This window comes from Salminus brasiliensis, chromosome 18, assembly GCF_030463535.1.
Source record: "Salminus brasiliensis chromosome 18, fSalBra1.hap2, whole genome shotgun sequence".
Classification (NCBI taxonomy): domain Eukaryota; kingdom Metazoa; phylum Chordata; class Actinopteri; order Characiformes; family Bryconidae; genus Salminus; species Salminus brasiliensis.
This window is the reverse complement of record NC_132895.1, coordinates 1,834,726-1,854,332: the sequence shown is the minus strand read 5'-3', so window position 1 is coordinate 1,854,332 and position 19,607 is coordinate 1,834,726. Positions and strand designations below refer to the sequence as shown.

The 19,607-nt window shown below is 41.8% G+C and overlaps 1 protein-coding gene across 6 annotated transcripts in view; it reads right to left on the bottom strand.

Annotated features, from left to right (window-relative positions):
* Positions 1-1,024: 1,024 nt before the first annotated feature.
* Positions 1,025-19,607, bottom strand: part of arhgap24 (Rho GTPase activating protein 24) — a 176,125-nt gene continuing 157,542 nt past the window's right edge. For all 6 annotated transcript variants that reach the window (XM_072662739.1, XM_072662741.1, XM_072662742.1 and 3 more), the window contains 7 exons: positions 18,769-18,976; positions 14,244-14,376; positions 12,000-12,073; positions 9,911-10,032; positions 8,734-9,017; positions 6,583-7,352; positions 1,025-3,393 (listed from right to left, as the gene is read on the bottom strand). In XM_072662739.1, coding sequence (XP_072518840.1) covers positions 3,150-3,393; positions 6,583-7,352; positions 8,734-9,017; positions 9,911-10,032; positions 12,000-12,073; positions 14,244-14,376; positions 18,769-18,976 — 1,835 coding nt within the window. In that variant the 3' untranslated portion in view covers positions 1,025-3,149. The remainder of the gene's footprint in view (positions 3,394-6,582; positions 7,353-8,733; positions 9,018-9,910; positions 10,033-11,999; positions 12,074-14,243; positions 14,377-18,768; positions 18,977-19,607) is intronic.

Sequence of the window (19,607 nt, the reverse complement as noted above, 5' to 3'; positions counted from 1 at the left end):
GAAGCGCTGGCTGCCTGAATGCTCGGTGGGCACTTTTCTGTAGATGCCACATTCCACAGGCCCAGTGCTGGCCCTGTGATGGGCAGCCCAAGGCACATTTGGTGGGGGTCTCCACATCTCCATAGAAAGGCACTGACCATATAAATGGGACACTCTGGAGCAGCTGTGAGCACATGACCCTAAGGTCACCAGGCCCAGTGAGTGTGGGCTAGAGGGTATGAAGCCCCCAGTGGGGTGATGATGGAGCTCCAATAAATCCAATAGCGGTAATAGAGGTTCTGCTGTTGGGCTGATCTTGCTAGGCCGGTCTGATCTAGTCATGTTGGTCAGCTGTTCCTCTTGTAGATGATTTAGTGAATCAGTTGATTTCTGACTGTTCTGAGATCTGTTTAAACTTACCCTTCCCAGACTCCTCTGCACCTCCACCCTTCTTTCTGAAGGCCTCAGAGAGCTCTCTGGATCTGGCCATGATGGTGATCTTCTTCACCCCTCACTTCAACCATCAATCCAGATCAGACCAGACTAAACGTCTGAGGTTTAAATCAGACTCCAGACTCCTCCAGAATCATCCTCTCCAACCCTGTTCTGATCATCAGCAGCTGATGTTCTAATTCTACACATTTGAAGGAGTGATACGTTAAAATTCTATTAATTCAATTTTATTAATGATGATTAAAGACGTTTCTTCAGGTGAGTGAGTTTAGTTCGATTGATCTCTCAGTGCTGATCACATGAAGATCAGATCTTTAGGGTTTTATGGGGTGTCCGCATATTTATGGCCTGAAAAAGAACCTTCGTTTGTGTGATTAGACGATCCTTCCTCAGATTGAGATGGGAAAGTGTGTGGGAGGATGTTTTTGTAAATCCTTTTTGAAAAACATTGACTTTGTCACCGCCCGGCCACCCACGGTCATCGTCTGCGTGGGCTGCCCCCTGCCCCTGAACCCGTTCACCACGGCCGATGACACAAACACATCCATCCCCTCAGAAAAACATCAGACTACAACACTCCAGTGAGGTCACATAATTTAATTAGCATTGTACGGAACGTCTGGCGAGACAGTGGACTCAATCAGACACTGAGACAGAAGCCGACAGGGCTGCAGACGGGGCCAACATGCCTGAAAACACACACACACACACAGAAGAACACGTCCAACATGATTCATTTACACCTCCTACTGAACTCTACTGTTATGCACGTCCACTAGGGGGCGCTGCTTAGAGCAATCGAAGATGTCTCAGCCCGGAACGAGGCGAAGACGTGGTTCTAGCAGGTGGTAGAAAATATTTACAAGCAAGGGGAACTCCACCAAGTTTTCACAATTCTACGTAACTCAGTGTTCGGATTGGGGTTCGGTGTGAACTGTGGTTCATTTGTGGAGAACCTTAATTACTCGGATTTCTTTTACAGCGGTAATGAAGAGAACCAGGTGTATATGCAAATACACACCCTTAAAAAGAGGTTCTTCAAGGGTTCCTTAATAAAAACAGTGGTTCTTTAAAAGGTTATATGGGTCCTCTCTATAATAACGTCTTTTAATGGTTCTATAAAGCACCGTAAAAGCTTCAGATACAAGTCACAGAACCCTTTCTGGTACTATGACTTCATCAGTGACCATACATGTACATTATATGGACAAAAGTATTGGGACACCTGCTCATTCATTGTTTCTTCTGAAATCAAGGAGATTAAAAAGAGAGCTGACCCTGCTGTTGTTGGAGTAACTGTCTCTACTGTCCAGAGAAGAATACTTTCTACTAGATTTTAGAGGAGCATTGCTGTGAGGATCTGATTGCATTCATCGCCAACATACTGGATGGAGCTTCTCCACCATCATTCCAGAGAACACAGTTCTTCCACTGCTCCACAGCTCCTCAATGCTGGGGGGTTTTATACCCCTCTACTAGCCCACGCCTGGCATTATTAGGCAGCATGATGTCAATAGGTTCATCATGTTGATCTGCTCCAGAGTCCTATTCTATTGGCAGTACTTCTCTAGGAATGAATTAGAATTTTAAAAGCAGGTTCTAGAGCCGAGCTCTTCTCAGAACTCTGGTAGAACCGTGTCTCAGGCATCAGGCAGCGTCTTCATCACCATTAGGTGAAGAACTTTCTGTGAGGAACTTTTAGTAGAGCTTCAGACGTCTGCTTCCCTTCACCTCCACTGTAGAACCACATCTCTGACTGGGGGAGCTTATCTAGAACCTCCACTGTAGAACTCCAGCTCTGACTGGGGGAGCTTATCTAGAACCTCCACTGTAGAACCACAGCTCTGACTGGGGGAGGTTATCTAGAACCGAGCATTTCACACCAACCCCCCCCAACCCCCCAAACCCCCCAACTCTGACTGACTGTTTAAATCTTAATCATTTAATTATGTCAATTAAATATTTTTTTAAAAGTTTATTTTTGGAATTCCACCTTTTGGTGGTGTATAAATTCAACAGCGGATAAACCAGCTTAATCTAGAACCGAGTCCGGGCTAAACGACATTAGCAACACAGAGCTGTTTCTGTACCGTGAGAAAGAAAACACTAAGTGCAAGGAAAAGCCTCGGTATAAAAACAAAGCAACTGTGACACATGAATAATTCTCCGTTTAAATATCAGACATACATTAAAATAGCTCAGCTTGCTTTTATACATACATCTCTCTGTCTCCAGGTTTTTGCTTTATATACACAGAATACACCAGAACACAGAACAGGACATATTTGGTTGGATCACAAACGAAAGGTCTGACATTCTTGGTTCTTCTGTAGGCTCTTTAAACGCCATCATTTAAGGCTAAAGTCTGGCAAAAGACTCAATAACCCACAATCCTCTCCAGCTGTCTCTCTGACTGGGTCCTTTCTTTGGGTGGACACCTGCAAATCCCTCTCTGACCTCTTTTGATCTAGTCCATTCTCCCTTCTGACCGGATCCAATAGGTACAATCCGAATACGCCCTTTTGGACTGGTCCAGTTTGGATTTTGGCTCACTGGGCTTCCCACCGAGACAGGTCAGTCACATTCCCGTCCAGGTGGAACCCATTAAAACGTAAGAAAGCTGGTCCTGGGTCGGCTCTGAAGGGTGTACAGTAGTCCAAACAGTGGCTGACACTGTATTGGTACAGTCTTCAGTCCTGTTCCCCTCCGCCTGCCACTCACTGGATCCAGATGGTATTGGCTCGGTCTGGGCGGCGAGGGTCAGCGGTCAGATCTCCGAACGTGGAGAAGAACTGCTCCATCTCCTTCTGCAGCATTTCGTTGCGTTTCTCGGCGTCGTCTTTGGCCCTCTCGGCGTTGCGCAGTTTGATCTCCACCATGGTGAACTTCTTCCTCTCCTGCTCCAACTCGTCACGCAGCGTCACCATCTCAGCCTCCAGCTCCACGTTACGGTGCTCCAGACTACAGACAGGGCGAGAGAGAGATTCTGATATATTTACCAGTGAACCAACACTACTGGATGACTATATACACCAATCAGCCATAACACAACATTGTGTAGGTCCCCCCTGTGCCACCACAACAGCTGTAACCTGTGGAGGCATGGACTCCTCGAAACCCTTGAAGGTGTCCTGCCCTGGTCTCGGTCACCAAGACTAACATTAGCAGCAGCAGCAGGGACCTCCATGAGCATCAATCAATGAGGCTGTCTGTCTGCCTGTGTATCTGTCTGTCTGCCTGTGTATCTATTGGTATTTCTGTCTGTCTATCTATCTGTCTGTCTTTCTATGCGTCTGTCTGTCTGTGTATCTGTATGTCTGTCTGTGTATCTGTCTGTCTATGTATCTGTCTGTCTGTCTGTGTATCTGTCTGTCGGTCTATCTATTGGTATTTCTGTCTGTCTATCTATCTGTCTTTCTATGTGTCTGTCTGTCTGTGTATCTGTATGTCTGTCTGTGTATCTGTCTGTCTGTCTATCTATTGGTATTTCTGTCTGTCTATCTATCTGTCTGTCTTTCTATGCGTCTGTCTGTCTGTGTATCTATATGTCTGTCTGTCTATGTATCTATCTGTGTGTCTGTCTATGTATCTGTCTGTCTGTGTATCTGTCTGTCTGTCTATGTATCTATCTGTCTATGTGTCTGTCTGTCTGTCTGTCTATGTGTGTATCTGTCTTTCTGTCTGTCCGTCTATCTGTCTAGGCTCATTTAAATTTTTAGTTAAAGAGGACAATCAGCAGATCACCAAGACTAACGTCAGCAGCAGCAGGGACCTCCATGAGCATCAATCAATGAGGCTTAGGTGCCGGTTGCCCTTCCTTGGAGCACTTTTGGTAGGCACTGACCACTGCATGACGGGAGTGACCTGCTTGCTCATGTTCTAGAACATCACAGTCTGGTTCTTGTCAAAGTGTCTCAGATTCTTACGTTTGTCCATTTTTCCTCCTTCATCACCTTCAAGAACGGACCGGATCGCTGCTGCCTAATAATGTAGATCCACCCATTGATAGGAGCCACTGGAACCAGATCATCTATGATCATCAATTACTTTGCGGTGGTGCTAATGTTATGGCAGAGACTCAGTCTGCAGCTAAAATGCCCTCACTAGGCGCTGGTGGCGGACTGTGATTTTAGAGCAGATTCCATTCTCACTTCTCCTACAGTTGAACAAAATAGGTGTTTATTATTTAGCATATTTGTATTTACTGCATTGTACTTATTGTCTGCGCACCTTGTCTTGTGTTTTGTCCACTGTCCTTGCACTGCTGTCCCACGTCCCTTACCTATCACTGCACCAGAGATTCAGTTGTACTGTACAGCCCTGTGTTAGTATAATAACAGTAAAGCTCTCGCTCTTATTGGTGTAGAGTGGTGGGTTTATCAAGCTGGAGAATCTCTCCACGTGGAGAGCGGTGCTGTTGTCCACTAAACTACACCAACCACTACATTTTCATTACTTATACACAATGAAAGGCTCACAGTGGAGCCATTAGGTTTGATAGGGTTCAGCTTTATACGCCTAGAAACGTCCTAAAGGACCACTCCATGGAATCTCAATGTAATTATGTCATTAATTACTGTTAGTTACATCATTTATCACTGTTAACATTGATCCATTGAGACATCAGGTTATGTTTTAATGAGTGATGAGTCAAATCCCTACAGTCACATTGGCTTCAGACACTCACTGGAGGGTTACAGTGGAGGGGGGCAGCATCTCTAAGCTGTTGCACTGCATGCATTAACCTTTCAGTCCCCCGCGCTCGCTGTTGTCTCTATAGTCGTTTATAATTCAACTGTTGAGGAGCTGTGACATTTCTCTTCACAGTGTCCTCGGGCCGTTTCCTCCAGTGAGTGATACAGGCAGCCACTAGTCACACCTTTCTGCCAGGCAGTGCGGTTCATTTACTAATCCTAAAGCTGTACTGCGGCACACCGAAGAAGAGTGCTATTAGGGCCCCTGAACCACTTAGAGGCTCCTCACAATGGTGTATTTTTATACATATATATTAGTTGGATCAATATCTCAAAGTTATTATTACTCTGACAAATCAAGGAAGCATTATCTCTTTATTTTATTTGTAAGACAATTTGTTTTTAAGGACCAATACCAAAAAGGACAAATGTCAGTTAATCTGCTGATCTCCTCTAATAAAGTGCACTACTGCAATAAAAAAATATTTGGGGAATTTTTAATTTTGTTTGGTGTGACATGCTCACTCAGTGATTCCAACAATAAAGGCAGCACAAAGCTTCTTTTAGCCAGCGGTAGAAACATGGTGGAACACAGAAAGCTCCAGTTATAATATTATTGAGATTATAATAATAATTATAATAATCACTGAGAAATAATCTACCTCATGCTTTCCACCACTGCACTGCACGTTATGTAAAAATACATGTGTATAGGTATATATAAACTGCTCTGTCGTTACACTTTATCTGTGCTAGCTCACTTGCATCCTTTTTCTTTTGCCTAATATGTGTCTGTAGTGTATTGGTGAATTGGTAGTGTACAGGCTCATTTTTTAAATTAACACACATATATTAGAGGTGTCTTTCACACTGAGCAGAACAAAAAAGCTTACAGACGTCTGTTCGTCTGTCTATGTATCTATCTGTCTGTCTAAGTGCCTGTCTGTCTGTCTGTCTGTCTATCTATATATCTATCCTATCTATATCTATTTATCTATCTATCTGTATGTCTGTATATGTCTGTGTCTGTCTATCTGTCTATCTATCCCTCTATCTGTATGTCTGTCTATCTGTATGCATCTGCCTATCTGTCTGTGTATCTGCCTGTCTGTCTGTCTATGTATCTCTCTGTATGTCTGTCTATCTATCTATCTTTCTGTATGTATCTGTCTTTCTGTCTGTGTATCTGTCAGTCTATCTATGTATCTATCTGTCCATGTATATGTCTGTCTATGTGTCTGTCTATCTATCTATCTGTATGTATCTGTCTGTCTGTCTATGTATCTGTCTTTCTGTCTATCTGTCCGTCTATCTGTCTAGGCTCATTTTAATCAGTTAAAGAGGATAACCAGCAGATCACTGGTGAGATGTGGGGTTTGACAGGGTCCCAGGCTCTGAGGTTAATTATTACTGTATTAGTGGATCAATATTACTGAAACAGTTATCAGAGCCTCACCTTTTAATCCTGGCCTCGTATTCGCTCTTCTGCTTGAGCATCTCCTGCTTCAGGCTTCCCACCAGACTGTGGAGGGCGCTGTGGCTGTTCGCTCCGTTACTGAGAGGAAACGCCGCCTCACTGTTCTCGCTGCTGCTCGTCCCCCTGCTGCCCCTCCCCCCTCCTCCGTTAGCGTCCCGGCGCTCCTCCTGCCCCACCACGTCCAGCAGCGGGTCCTCGAAGGCTCCGGTGTAGAAGTCCTGCTCCGGGCAGGTGGTGGTGGACGAGCGGCAGGAGGCGGAGTTTTCTGGCAGTGAGATCTCACAGGATGACGTGGACCAGGTGGCGCTGTCCACGCTCTGCTTGTCCTCACAGCTGCTGCTGCTGAGGCACGCCTGGCCGGACGTCATCTGCTGGACCTGAACGTTATCGTAGGTGGACAGACGGTTCTGCTGCTCGCAGGCGTCCCGTCCCTTTCCCTCCCGCAGGGTTACGTATACAGGAGGAGACCAAAGCCCGTTACTGCGCCCGTGCACCGTCCCGTTAACCACGTCGGTGCTGGACACACCCATCCGCACGCCCCCGTTCTGCACACCCATCTTGGTGCGGCGGGTCTGTAGAGAGCCTGTGCCGGTGAGCAGCTGGGTCTGACCCTTCTCCTGCCCGGCCTCGGCCGAGGATGAGGACGAGGAGCTGAAGGAGCCGTTGGTGACAATGCCTTTGCTGCCTTTGCTGAACGCCGGGTTCTTCTTCACCATCAGAGGAGGACTGCGGGTCCCCTCGAACTGGGGCTGCACAAATATCAAATATTATTATTTATTAACTGAATACCTGCATACTGGACCGATATCACAGAAGGGCTGCAATATGCAAAATCACAATCAGGCTAATTTGCGAGAATTTAAAATTCTGATTTAGAAATTCATATTTTGCAAGTAATATTATGATAAACTGCATTTTATCGCAGGTATCGCAGGTCCTTCCTTCCTGCTGCCGTCAGACTGCACAACCAGCACTGCTCCCAGCGGACCACATACACACACACTTAACTACACACACATGTTCATGTTCAGGGAATACTATGTGCAATATCCCCCCCATGTGCAATTAAGAGTCTTTTGCTGTAAATAATATTGTTTATTGCTTTTTTAATTCTTATTTATATTGTGTATATAGTGTAAATTATTTATCTAAATTTTTGTAACTGAGTGTCTTGCTATCCCTTTCTGCTGTTACACTGTGAATTTCCCCACTGCGGGACTAATAAAGGACTATCTTATCTTATCTTATCTTATTTTGATATGAAAATGCTTATGGATTATTTTCCCTCCCTTTATGTAGTTTCTATTCCCTTGTTCGTTTCTGTCCATGTAGACCCCCCTACAAATACTATAAATATATGGACATAAATTTAATTATTTCTGTAAATAAACAATAAAGTCTATACAGTCCTCCAAAGGTGTGCTCTGGATAAGATAAATGTAAATGCGTAAATATAAATGTGGTGGATAAAAAAGCTTATGTCATTGATTTCAGAATGTTTAATAATCAGATTATTAAATATTGTTGTAATTTTGTAACAATTCGAATTTGTAAAATTCTCAGAACATAAACACCAAGAAAAATATTAAATGATTGATTTCCCAAAAGAGTTGCACTGTCAACCCTAAATATATAAATTTAATATATGAATTATTCAGTATCTGCTATTCACAGAATTGGCTATGCTATTTTGTCCCTATTGTTTAGTAGGGCTGGGGACATAAGGCAATATTCTGGGTTCAAAAATAGTACTCTTAGAGACTCAAATAGCAATATTTATTCAATTCTGAATGTTTTAACATGTATTAAGAGTTTACAAATACACTCTTCCTCTTTAATCCATAAGACGGCGCTGTTTTTCTAGTGTGCTTTAGTTTTTTGTTACTGTGAGTTATTATGAATAGCTGGACAGCCTAGTGGATAACACAATCATCCTGCATGCTGGAGAACAGGAAGTCCTACCATTTCTGCAGAAATCAGAAGCATCTATATAGTATAAGAGTATTTCTAATGTGTAGTTCTGAAAAATTCAAACAGAAGATCTATTGAATATAAATATAATGTAAATATAGAAACATGGTTCTTGATATGAAGTCTGCAGTGATTAACACTCCTATTCCTCAGCCCCACCTCAAATCGTGGAGAAGTGGGTCCATTCCGTGGGCTTCCTGAACGGGGCGATCCGTTGTCCAGTGTGACCCGGGTGGGCGAGTCGGGGGTCTCCCAGGTGCACTGGCGGACAGCGGTGGTGTTGTTATTCTCTTTGTTCTGCAGCTGGCCGGCGGTGGCCCGTTTGGAGGGGTTGTTGTTGTTGCACAGCTCCACAGCACCGGGACTACTGTCCCCATCCTGCGGGAAGATAATGTGGTGCTGGCCGATGAGGACGGCCATGAGCTGCTGCACCAGAACCGCACCTGCATGAAGAGAACATCACAAAGAGCTCAGAGCTCCTGAATATGAAACCCACACAAGATGCATCTACAGAAGTTGACTCAGTCAACTAGTAGTTAGTATTGAATAGTACTAACTGAATAATTCATAGTGGTTATTAAATCAATTATAATGAGCTCAGAGCTTCTGAAAACAAAACCCCCACAAGATACCTCTACAGGAACAGATTACTGAATACTGAATAATTCATAGTGGCTATTAAATAATTTATTGTAGATAAATAGTGGATAATAATTCATATTGGATGATAAACAACTCATAATTAATAGTGTATACTGAATAATTTATCATTCATAGGGGATGATGAATAACTCATAATTTATAGTGTATACAGAATAAGTTAGAATTCATAGTGTATACTGAATAATTCATAATTCATAGTGGATGACGAATGACTCATAATTCATAGTGTATACTGAATAATTCATAATTCATACTGGATGCTGAATAATTCATAATTCATAGTGGATGATGAATGACGCATTATTCATAATGTATACTGAATAATTCATAATTCACAGTGGATGATGAATAACTCATAATTCATAGTGTATACTGAATAATTCATCATTCATAGTGGATGAATAACTCATAATTCATAGTGTATTCTGAATAATACAAGTTAAATATAAAGGTAAATAATCAAATAACAGTGTTAATAGTTTAATAGTCTAAATATTATAGGCGTTTTTCCACATGGTCAGCACCCTGAACACTGGGCACTGAACACTGGGCACTGAGTGCGGGTTTGGCCTGTCCACACCATCCAAAAACACTAACTGGCAGCCTAACATCTACAGAGCTGCTGTGCAGATTTCAGCAGTTTCTGCTCCAACACTTCTGAGAAATGCCTTACCCTCCATTATTGCCACTGGATCCTCTACTTTTGGCCTCAGAATATTTGGCCCGAAGACCGTGGCCAAGTTCTGCACACTCATTTTATTCACTCCTGAATACGACTGCACTTCATCCAGAAACCTGGAGAGAGAACATCATTCCAGTTATTCCCTGCTTCCACATACAGGCTGCGCTTATCCCAAGCTTCCCAACAGATTTACAGCTCTACACTCTGACAGACTGGTCAGGGACTTTGGGGAGGGTACATCAGATCAGACGTGCGTCGTCAGGGAATGTTTTGTTTATAAACGGTGAGAAATCCGATGGTCGTGACCCACATTCAGACGTGGGACAGGCAGGTGTACACACTGCTGCAGGAAGGCTGGTGAACCCTGAACAGTTTCTGCATAGATTTGACCTGAAATGTGATCAGATCTCCTTCACGAGTCATGAAACTAGATAAGGAGAACCAGGTTACACAAATCTTGAAAAAAATGTAATTATTACATTTATTTATTGAGCAAAATTATTCGAAATGACATATATTTGTTGGAAAAAGTGAGTGAGTGAGTGGTGTTTGTAGACTACTACAAACACAAACACAATATTTAGAGGGGCGCAGCTGTACCCTTCTACTTCCCTAATAATATTATTAGTTAATACTACTACTATCACCACTACTACTAGTATTAATAATACAAAAAAGGTTAGATATATATTAATTATGGCTATATAATAATAATAATAATAATAATAATAACAACATTGTTGATAAAAATAGTAGTAATATTGGTAGTTATTATTACATTTATTATAAGTAATATTCCTGTCACACACATGAATTAGGTTTTTCTTTTGCGGTCTAAAACTACATGTGATTTTGTGATTTTGTCTTTTATGATTTTTGCATCATCAGCTCATGTTAGCTAGATAACCCAGGCTTTTACAGTCAGTAGTTCACTGTTATTCTGGTGAAATCATGATGCCAATTTCCCAAGGATACAATCCAGGATGAAATTGGCTTTGTACCACAGTGATTTTAGTAAGACATGGCTACATTTTCCTGGGACACGTGCTGCAGTAGACTGGGTCTAATGACGACCCTGCTGTGAACCCTCGCTTTCAGCAACTTGTGGGACCCCACTGAGCAGCAATTACTTTAGCAATAACTCATTTCTGGTAGCTGGTGTCAATCCTGCACAACAGGTTGGAGGAATTTGTGCCCATTTCTCCTAACAGAACTGGCTGGACTCAAAGAATACAGTACAATTCATAGTGGTTATTGGATAATTTATAGTGGTTATTAAATTATTTATTGTAGATACTGAATGATTAACACTAGATACCGTATAGTAGATACAAAATAATTCATATTAGAAACTAAATAATTCCTATTGGATATTGAAATTCATTGTGGATACTGACTAACTCATACTGAGTAATGCCCAGTAGTTGATAAATAATTCATAGTAGATATTGAATAATTCATTATGTTGGTGTTCAGAGACGACGGAGGGCTTCCTTTCATGAACTGCTCTGTTTAGGTCCTTCCATTACATTTCTACTGGGTTAAAGTCTGGACTAGAAGTTACAGGTAAAATCCAAAATTTCATAGATCCATCAACGATGGCAAGCCATGTTGGACAAGAGGCATCAAAGTGGCCCTGAACCGTGATACTCCCACCCCCATGCTTAACAGCTGGGCAGAATATATCATTTTCTATTAAGAATTTCTACATATAACATATATTTATATATAATATAGAATATATTATCAAATGTCTGCTTCAAATGTCAGCCACTTTTTCTAAACGTGCGTCCCTATTTTACACAATTAAAGCTAGCGACAAGTAAAGGTGTAATTTGGCATATTTTAGCTGCTACAGCGTGCAATGAACCAAACCAAACAACAGATCCACAAACAACCCAAAGTCTGGTGCAGACTTCATAAAATGCACTACACTATATGTACAAATGTTTGTGGACACAGCTTCTTATGAATGCATTCAGCTACTTTAAGTTGCAGCCCTTGCTGGAGCAGGTGTCCCATTATTTTTGTCCAGTGAGTGGGGACCATTGACTGACATGATGGAGAAACTGTTTAGTACCTGCATATGTATTTCAGCAGATTATAGTTCACTAGAGGTAGACTTTCCACTTGTCTTCGTAATTCCTTCATTCCCTATAAAAAAGGATGAGCAAAAGAGAGAGAGAGAGAGAGAGAGAGAGAGAGAGAGAGAGGAAGGAGGAGAGAACACAAAATCAATTTAAAACTCACTATGACGAGCTCCCATCACTGAACCTCTCTCACTTTACTGAAACACAAGAAGGACAATATCCCATTACTGTTTAAACCTGTACGGCTCGTCCCCACAGCCCTGTACAGACAGAGACCCTATACAGAGCTCAGTTATGAGCCCACATCTTTACCAAGCTGAACCTGACCCTGAACTCACTTCAGTAAACTGCTTAAAGGTATATTATGGCAGTGTTTCTCAACCCTGGTCCTGGAGGCCCTGCCCTGCCTGGTTTAACCCAGCCCCTACTCTATCTCGACGAGGGACTGTTAATGGGTTGATTAGTTGGATCAGGTGTGTTGGGAGGGTGGAGAACAATACAATATGCAGAACAATGCGATGGTAGGATAATTGACGGTTTTACAGTATCACAGTGTTCCACCATTATCTCTTCTTACATTTACTTAACATTTACTCTGTTTACTGAAGAAGAACCTCAGCTAGTTTAAATAGAGTAAAATTCAGATCCTCTAATCTTAGACTCTACTAAACACAAGTAAATATGGAGACCAGAATACTCTTCTCTTCGTCTGAGCACTCTCAGAAGAGGAGGGTCTTCAGTCTGGGTTTGAGGACAGTGAGCGTTGGACTCTGCTGTTCAGACACCCAGGGGAAGTTGGATCTTAAAGGATGGCGGGTCGAGCCGAGCCGTACTTGAAGCTGGAAGGGCTCTTAATAATAATAATAATAATAATAATAATAATAATATTATTATTATTAGGTACAGTGATCCTTAAAAGAATAGAAACACCATTTTTTTATTGAACAAATGCATTACTATAGATATAATGTTTTTTCTCTTTATTTTATATATAAAAAGCTTCTCTTTTGATTATAAAATTAATACACTAATAAATAAATAAATAAATAAATAAATAAGAGAGCTGCATTTTTATTATGGATTAATCTGCTGATTTCTTTTTCCATTAATCGATTGACTTTTAGTTTTTTTAACTCTGAAAAAAGTAAGAACGGTGAAATCGGTTGCATTTTTTTTTTTGCAATGCTGGTATCAAGCAAACGTAGACAGTATGATAACTATCAGTATTAATACCACTAATATCTTTCATGCCTTTAATGACTGTAACAGGGGAGGCAAACAGGGAGGCTGAAGTTTGTGCTGCTTCTAGATGAACGATGCACTGATGGAGAGAGACTGAGGGTTTAAATGGGCCTAAGTGGGAGGAGTTTGGGGCGTAGGTCACTTCCCAAAATTAAGACATGACATAACTCCACTATAGCTTTGCAACCCTACTTATTATAATTATAGCAATAATAAACAAATTATATATTTGACACATAACTAAACATGATTTCATCACTAACCTCTATCATTTATCAAAACAATTAAACAACATCAAAGAAGTCGATAATCAATAATCCTACTGTATAATCAGCTCAGTCTTGGTTATGGTCGATTTTACCCAGTGACCTCATCTGAGGGTTATTTTCATCTATCCTGTCTAACCTTTAGCTACCTTCATCTGACTTCACAAGGCAAGGAAACACGGGCCTCTACTTTAATAGAGTCCAGCAGGCTTATCCAGGTCAGTCTGCCTGCACTCGCGCACTCACGCACTCGCGCACTGGCTCTCGCTCTTTCTCTATAATGCTGTGAAGCCTGAGGCTGGTCAGTCTGCTGCACTCACTGCAGAGGCTTCTCCAGTCTGGAGGTCTGACACCTGATATTGAAGAATACTGCTCAGAGTTGTCTACAGTACACTCATCTCAGACAGGCGAGCTGGTAAACAGTGGAACGTACGCGTGTTAAGATGCTGCTTACTTATAAAATCTACCAGAATGACGTCCCGGCGTATTTAGCAGATGACTACTCTATATACTGATGCTCAGTTTGCGTGAGGAAGCTCTGAGCATTTTATAAAGGAAGAGCTTTGGAGCAGGCATCCTATCGGGATCCAATTAGAAAATTCGTTCTTAAGGGGTTCAAAGACGGGTGCAGCCGCTGGTGTGCAGCCGCTGGTGTGCAGCCGCTGGTGTGCAGCCGCTGGGGTACGCACTATTCTCTGAACCTTTACAGGCTCTGTGAACACTCACCGAGTCCTGGTCCTTGCTGAGGAGTTTGGTGCAGGCCAGGAACTCGTCGTATTTGCAGAAGGGGATCACAGGCTCAGGAAGCTCCCGCAGATACAGCTTCAGCAGAGACGCCACGGTGTGCACATCTGTGTTACTGCGCAAACAGAGACACACGAAATGGGAAAATGTAAGAAAACATGTAGGTATCCCAAAAAGATAGGAGACAAATGTATGCAGAAACCATGTATCTCCAAACAGCAGCTCTACAGGAGAAGGGACAACCTTCTTAACTATTTGGACATTCAGCCAAAATGCAACAGCAGTGGCCGATTTTACAAGCTGCCATCCAAATATTCTACAGGGATGGCGGGTCGAGCCGAGCTGCACTTCAAGCTGGAAGGGCTCTTATAGTAATAATAATAATAATAATAATAATAATAATAATAAAAAGAAACCCAGTTTTTTTGGATTAAAAATGCTTTACTATGTATATATATATATATATATACACACACACACATATATAATGTTTTTATCTATTCTATATGTAAAAAGCTTCTCTGCTGCCATCCAAATATTCTACAGTATTGTAATGTAATAAAACGTGCAGTTGGTCAGTTGGTGTTCTTTATGTCCTGATGATTCACATAATACGCTCAGAATAGGTACGTGGTATCATATCAACTTGATCTATATCCTGTATTCCTTATCCTCCAACACTGAATAGACAGAGTACATTATTAATGTCTTGGACTATTGATGTCTGGTGAAATCTAGTGAAAATCACTGTATTTTATATACATTCTTTGTATATAAAAATATACAATATATAAAATATATACACTAATATATTTATATATATATATATATATATATATATACATACAGTCATGCCCGAAAGTATTCATACCCCTGTCAAAGTTTGACTTAAATTTACTTTTATTTAACCAGAAATTATATTTTTGCCTTGAAACGACACAGGCATCTCCCAGGAGATAACACGATGATGTACAAGAGGCATCATTGTGGGAAAAAATATTTCTCAGCTTTTATACACATTTGAACAAAAAGTGGCATGTCCAAAATTATTCATACCCTTCTCAATAATTAATAGAAAAGCCTTTATTGGCTATTACAGCAATCAAACGCTTCCTGTAATTGCTGACCAGCTTTTTGCATGTCTCCACTGGTATTTTTGCCCATTCATCTTTAGTGATGAGCTCCAACTCTTTGAGGTTCGAGGGTCTCCTTGCCATCACCCTGATCTTTAGCTCCCTCCACAGATTCTCAATTGGATTCAAGTCAGGACTCTGGCTGGGCCACTGCAAAACATTAATGTTTTTGTCTGCTAACCATTTCTTCACCACTTTGGCTGTGTGTTTTGGGTCGTTGTCGTGCTGAAATGTCCACCGGTTTCCAAGGCCAAGTTTCTCTGCAGACTGCCTGATGTTGTTGTTGAGAATCTTGATGTATTGCTCTTTTTTCATGGTGCCATTTACTGCGATCAAGTTCCCTGGTCCATTGGCTGAAAAACACCCCCAAAACATTAGGTTCCCACCACCATGTTTGACAGTGGGGATGGTGTTCTTAGGGTTGAAGGCTTCTCCTTTTTTACGCCAAATGGTGCACACATCATTGTGGCCAAACAATTAAATTTTTGTTTCATCTGACCATAAAACAGAACACCAGAAGTCTTCTTCTTTGTCCAGATGAGCATTTGCAAAGGTCAAGCGGGCTTTTGTGTGCCTTTTCTGGAGAAGTGGTGTCCTCCTTGGCCTGCGTCCGTGGAACCCAGCAGTGTGCAGTGTCCGTTGAACTGTCTGCCTTGAGATGTCGCCACCAGCAGAGTCCAGATTCACCAGGATGGCCTTGGTGGTGATCCTTGGATTTTTCTTCACCTCTCTCACTATTCTCCTGGCCAGCACAGGTGTCACTTTTGGCTTTTGGCTTCCACATCTTCTGAGATTTTCCACAGTGCGGAACTTCTTGTATTTTTTAATAATACTTTGCACTGTAGCCACTGGAACTTGAAAACATTTTGATATGGCTTTATAGCCCTTTCCTGACTTGTGAGCGGCCACAATGCACAGCCGCAGGTCCTTAGTGAGCTCCTTTGTCTTAGCCATGACTGTCCACAAACCAACTGCAGAGAGCTGCTGTTTTTCTCCTGTTGAGTTGATTAAAACAGCTGTTCCCAATGAATCAGGGTAATTAGGATGCTTTAAAACAGCTTGGACTATTTGGAATGGTATAGAACTTTGGATTTTCCCATATACTGTGACAGTTTTCAAAGGGTATGAATAATTTTGGACATGCCACTTTTTGTTCAAATGTGTATAAAAGCTGAGAAATATTTTTTCCCACAATGATGCCTCTTGTACATCATCGTGTTATCTCCTGGGAGATGCCTGTGTCGTTTCAAGGCAAAAATATAACTTCTGGTTAAATAAAAGTAAATTTAAGTCAAACTTTGCCAGGGGTATGAATACTTTCGGGCATGACTGTATATACACACACACTTTTTTATATAGAAATATCAAAGAAAACTAAATTTTGCAATGTCCGATTTTTCCAATATCGTGCAGCCCTGGTTTTGAGTCATGGTGATCAGCAACCAAAATCCAAAGTGGCTAACGTCAGGTTCTGATGTGCCTGGTGTCAACTCAATATCATAATTAATAAAAAAAAAAAAGTGTGAATATGGACGCCAGTGCAGTGCGATGACGGCTGGAGAACTTGCAGTGAAGTTTGTTGGCATAGCAACGCTTTATCACTTCCTGTTAGTATCTAATTGGGCTAGTATGTTAATACAGTGTGTACTAACCTACCCACACTATTAAGATTAGTATGTAGTCTATACCTTAATACTGTAATAGTGTGTAGCCAAAAACAGAGACAGTACGTCATCATTTCAACAGAACAGCTAAAATCCTTAAATTCTCAAAACAATAAGTCATTATTTATTTCATAAAATCTTGAGAATTAGTATCAACAACACATTCAATTTATCATTTATAAATGGGTTTATAAAGATCAGACTGTCCATAAACTTTTCATAGAGTGAAAATTAAGTAAGAGAGATAAATAAAAAAAATAAAATATATATACACACACACACACACACACACACACACACACACCCCTGCAGCCTAATAATCACACCACAGCTGTCTTGAAGGTGTGGAGCCCAGTCAGCATTATGATCACTCATCATCACCTCCCTTCCTGATAGCGGCGTCGTTTTCACAGGGTCTAAATATGAACTGTGTTAAATATGCAGCGTGCCTCTCTCTCCTGCTGCAGCCAGAGACCCCCGCACCGGCAACCCGCTGCAGCACAAGCAGCGGCCCGGGCCAGGCTGCACACACCGCAAACAAAACACCTACAGCTAAACTTCACTACCAATCAAACAACATATACACCATACTGACAAAAGTATTGGGACACCTGCTCATTCACTGTTTCTTCTGAAATCAAGGGTATTATTTGATGTTGAGATTTGTTGGAGGAACTGTCTCTACTGTCCAGGGAAGAAGACTTTCTACTAGACTTTGGAGCAGCATTGCTGTGAGGATTTGATTGCATTCAGCAAGAAGAGCGTTAGTGAGGTCAGGATGTTGGATGATTATTCACCCCACCTCATTATTCCCACATTCCCAACTCATCCCAGAAGTGCTGAATGGAGCTCCACCACAATCATTCAATTCCAGAGAACACAGTTCTTCCACTGCTCCACAGCTCAATGCTGGGGGGCTTTATACCCCTCTACTAGCCCACGCCTGGCATTAGGCAGCACGGTGCCAAGAGGTTCATATTTATCTGCTCCAGAGATTAGTTGAATGCACAGGGGTGTCCACAAACATTTGGACATATAGTGTGTGTATATATATATATATATATATATATATATATATATATATATGTATATATAGTAACATCTGTGCTAACAGCACTTCAAAGACCTATATCACCATAGTGATTAACAACCCTTACTGCAGCACTAACGAGACCCTCTGCTGTATATACAGAATTAGTAGAGTATGTTGGCTGTAAGCGGCCAGCACTCATCTGTGTGCCAGCGGCATTTTCTGACTCTGAGCTCACACTTTTAGACAGGATTACGGAGTTCAATCCGATTTTGATGAATAAGAATTAGCCCAAATAATACGATCATGATGCTCCCAGAGAGAGAACATGTGAAAAGAGGGTTTACAGATATAAAGAACTCCAAATTAAACCCAGATAACTTCTAAATCAACCGTCATCCAGTCTGTACTTCCATTCACTGGCCACTTTATTAGAAACCCCTACCTTGTGCTTCCACTCACAGGCCACTTTATTAGAAACACCTACCTTGTGCTTTCATTCACTGGCCACTTTATTGGAAATACCTACTACCTTGTGCTTTCACTCACTGGCCACTTTATTAGAAACCCCTCCCTTGTGCTTTCATTCACTGGCCACTTTATTAGAAACAGCTACTGTACAAATCCACAGTCTATGTATGCGATAATATTGGATGCTGGAAGGGATTTTGAGGGGATACCTGTCGAATGACGGCTTCTCTCCACAGTCGAAGGCGTCCTGCAGCTCCTTGACCAGGTTGGCCTGGCCTGGCAGGCGGAATAGCCCCTCCTCCTGCAGACCCCACTGCCTGATGAAGTCCACACACTGCTCCACCAGCATGGGAGCCAGCTTGTTCCCATAGCGACGCTCATACCGCACTGTCTCCTCCAGCTTCTGACCGAAAATGCCTGAAACGAGAGACACAGATATTGTATAAGTCATGAGGGAGGCGTGCATGTGCACTTGTTTCTGGCCTTAAATGCCACATCCAATCTCAGAGGGAAGGTTCCACTGTGTGATTCTGCTTAATGCAGACCCAATGCATGTAACTCTGTATGCTTTCATAATACCGGGTTTCATAAACCTCAGGAATATAACTAAATACTACTGAAAATATGTACAATTGTCTTCATACACCTACATCAACCCAATAATATCTATATCTGAGATGTTTAACCTCCATATCTGATCACATTTTGCAAACTGATTAACCTACATTGCAAAAAGTTATCATCTAATCAATCAGATGGCAGTACTGAAGTTTAACAAAAGGTGGCCACTTTATTAGAAACACCTGCAAGCTTGTGCTTCCACTCACTGGCCACTTTATTAGAAACCCCTACTACCTTGTGCTTCCACTCACTGGCCACTTTATTAGAAACCCCTACTACCTTGTGCTTCCACTCACTGGCCACTTTATTAGAAACCCCTACCTTGTGCTTCCACTCACTGGCCACTTTATTAGAAACCCCTACTACCTTGTGCTTCCACTCTCTGGCCACTTTATTAGAAACCTCTACTACCTTGTGCTTCCACTCA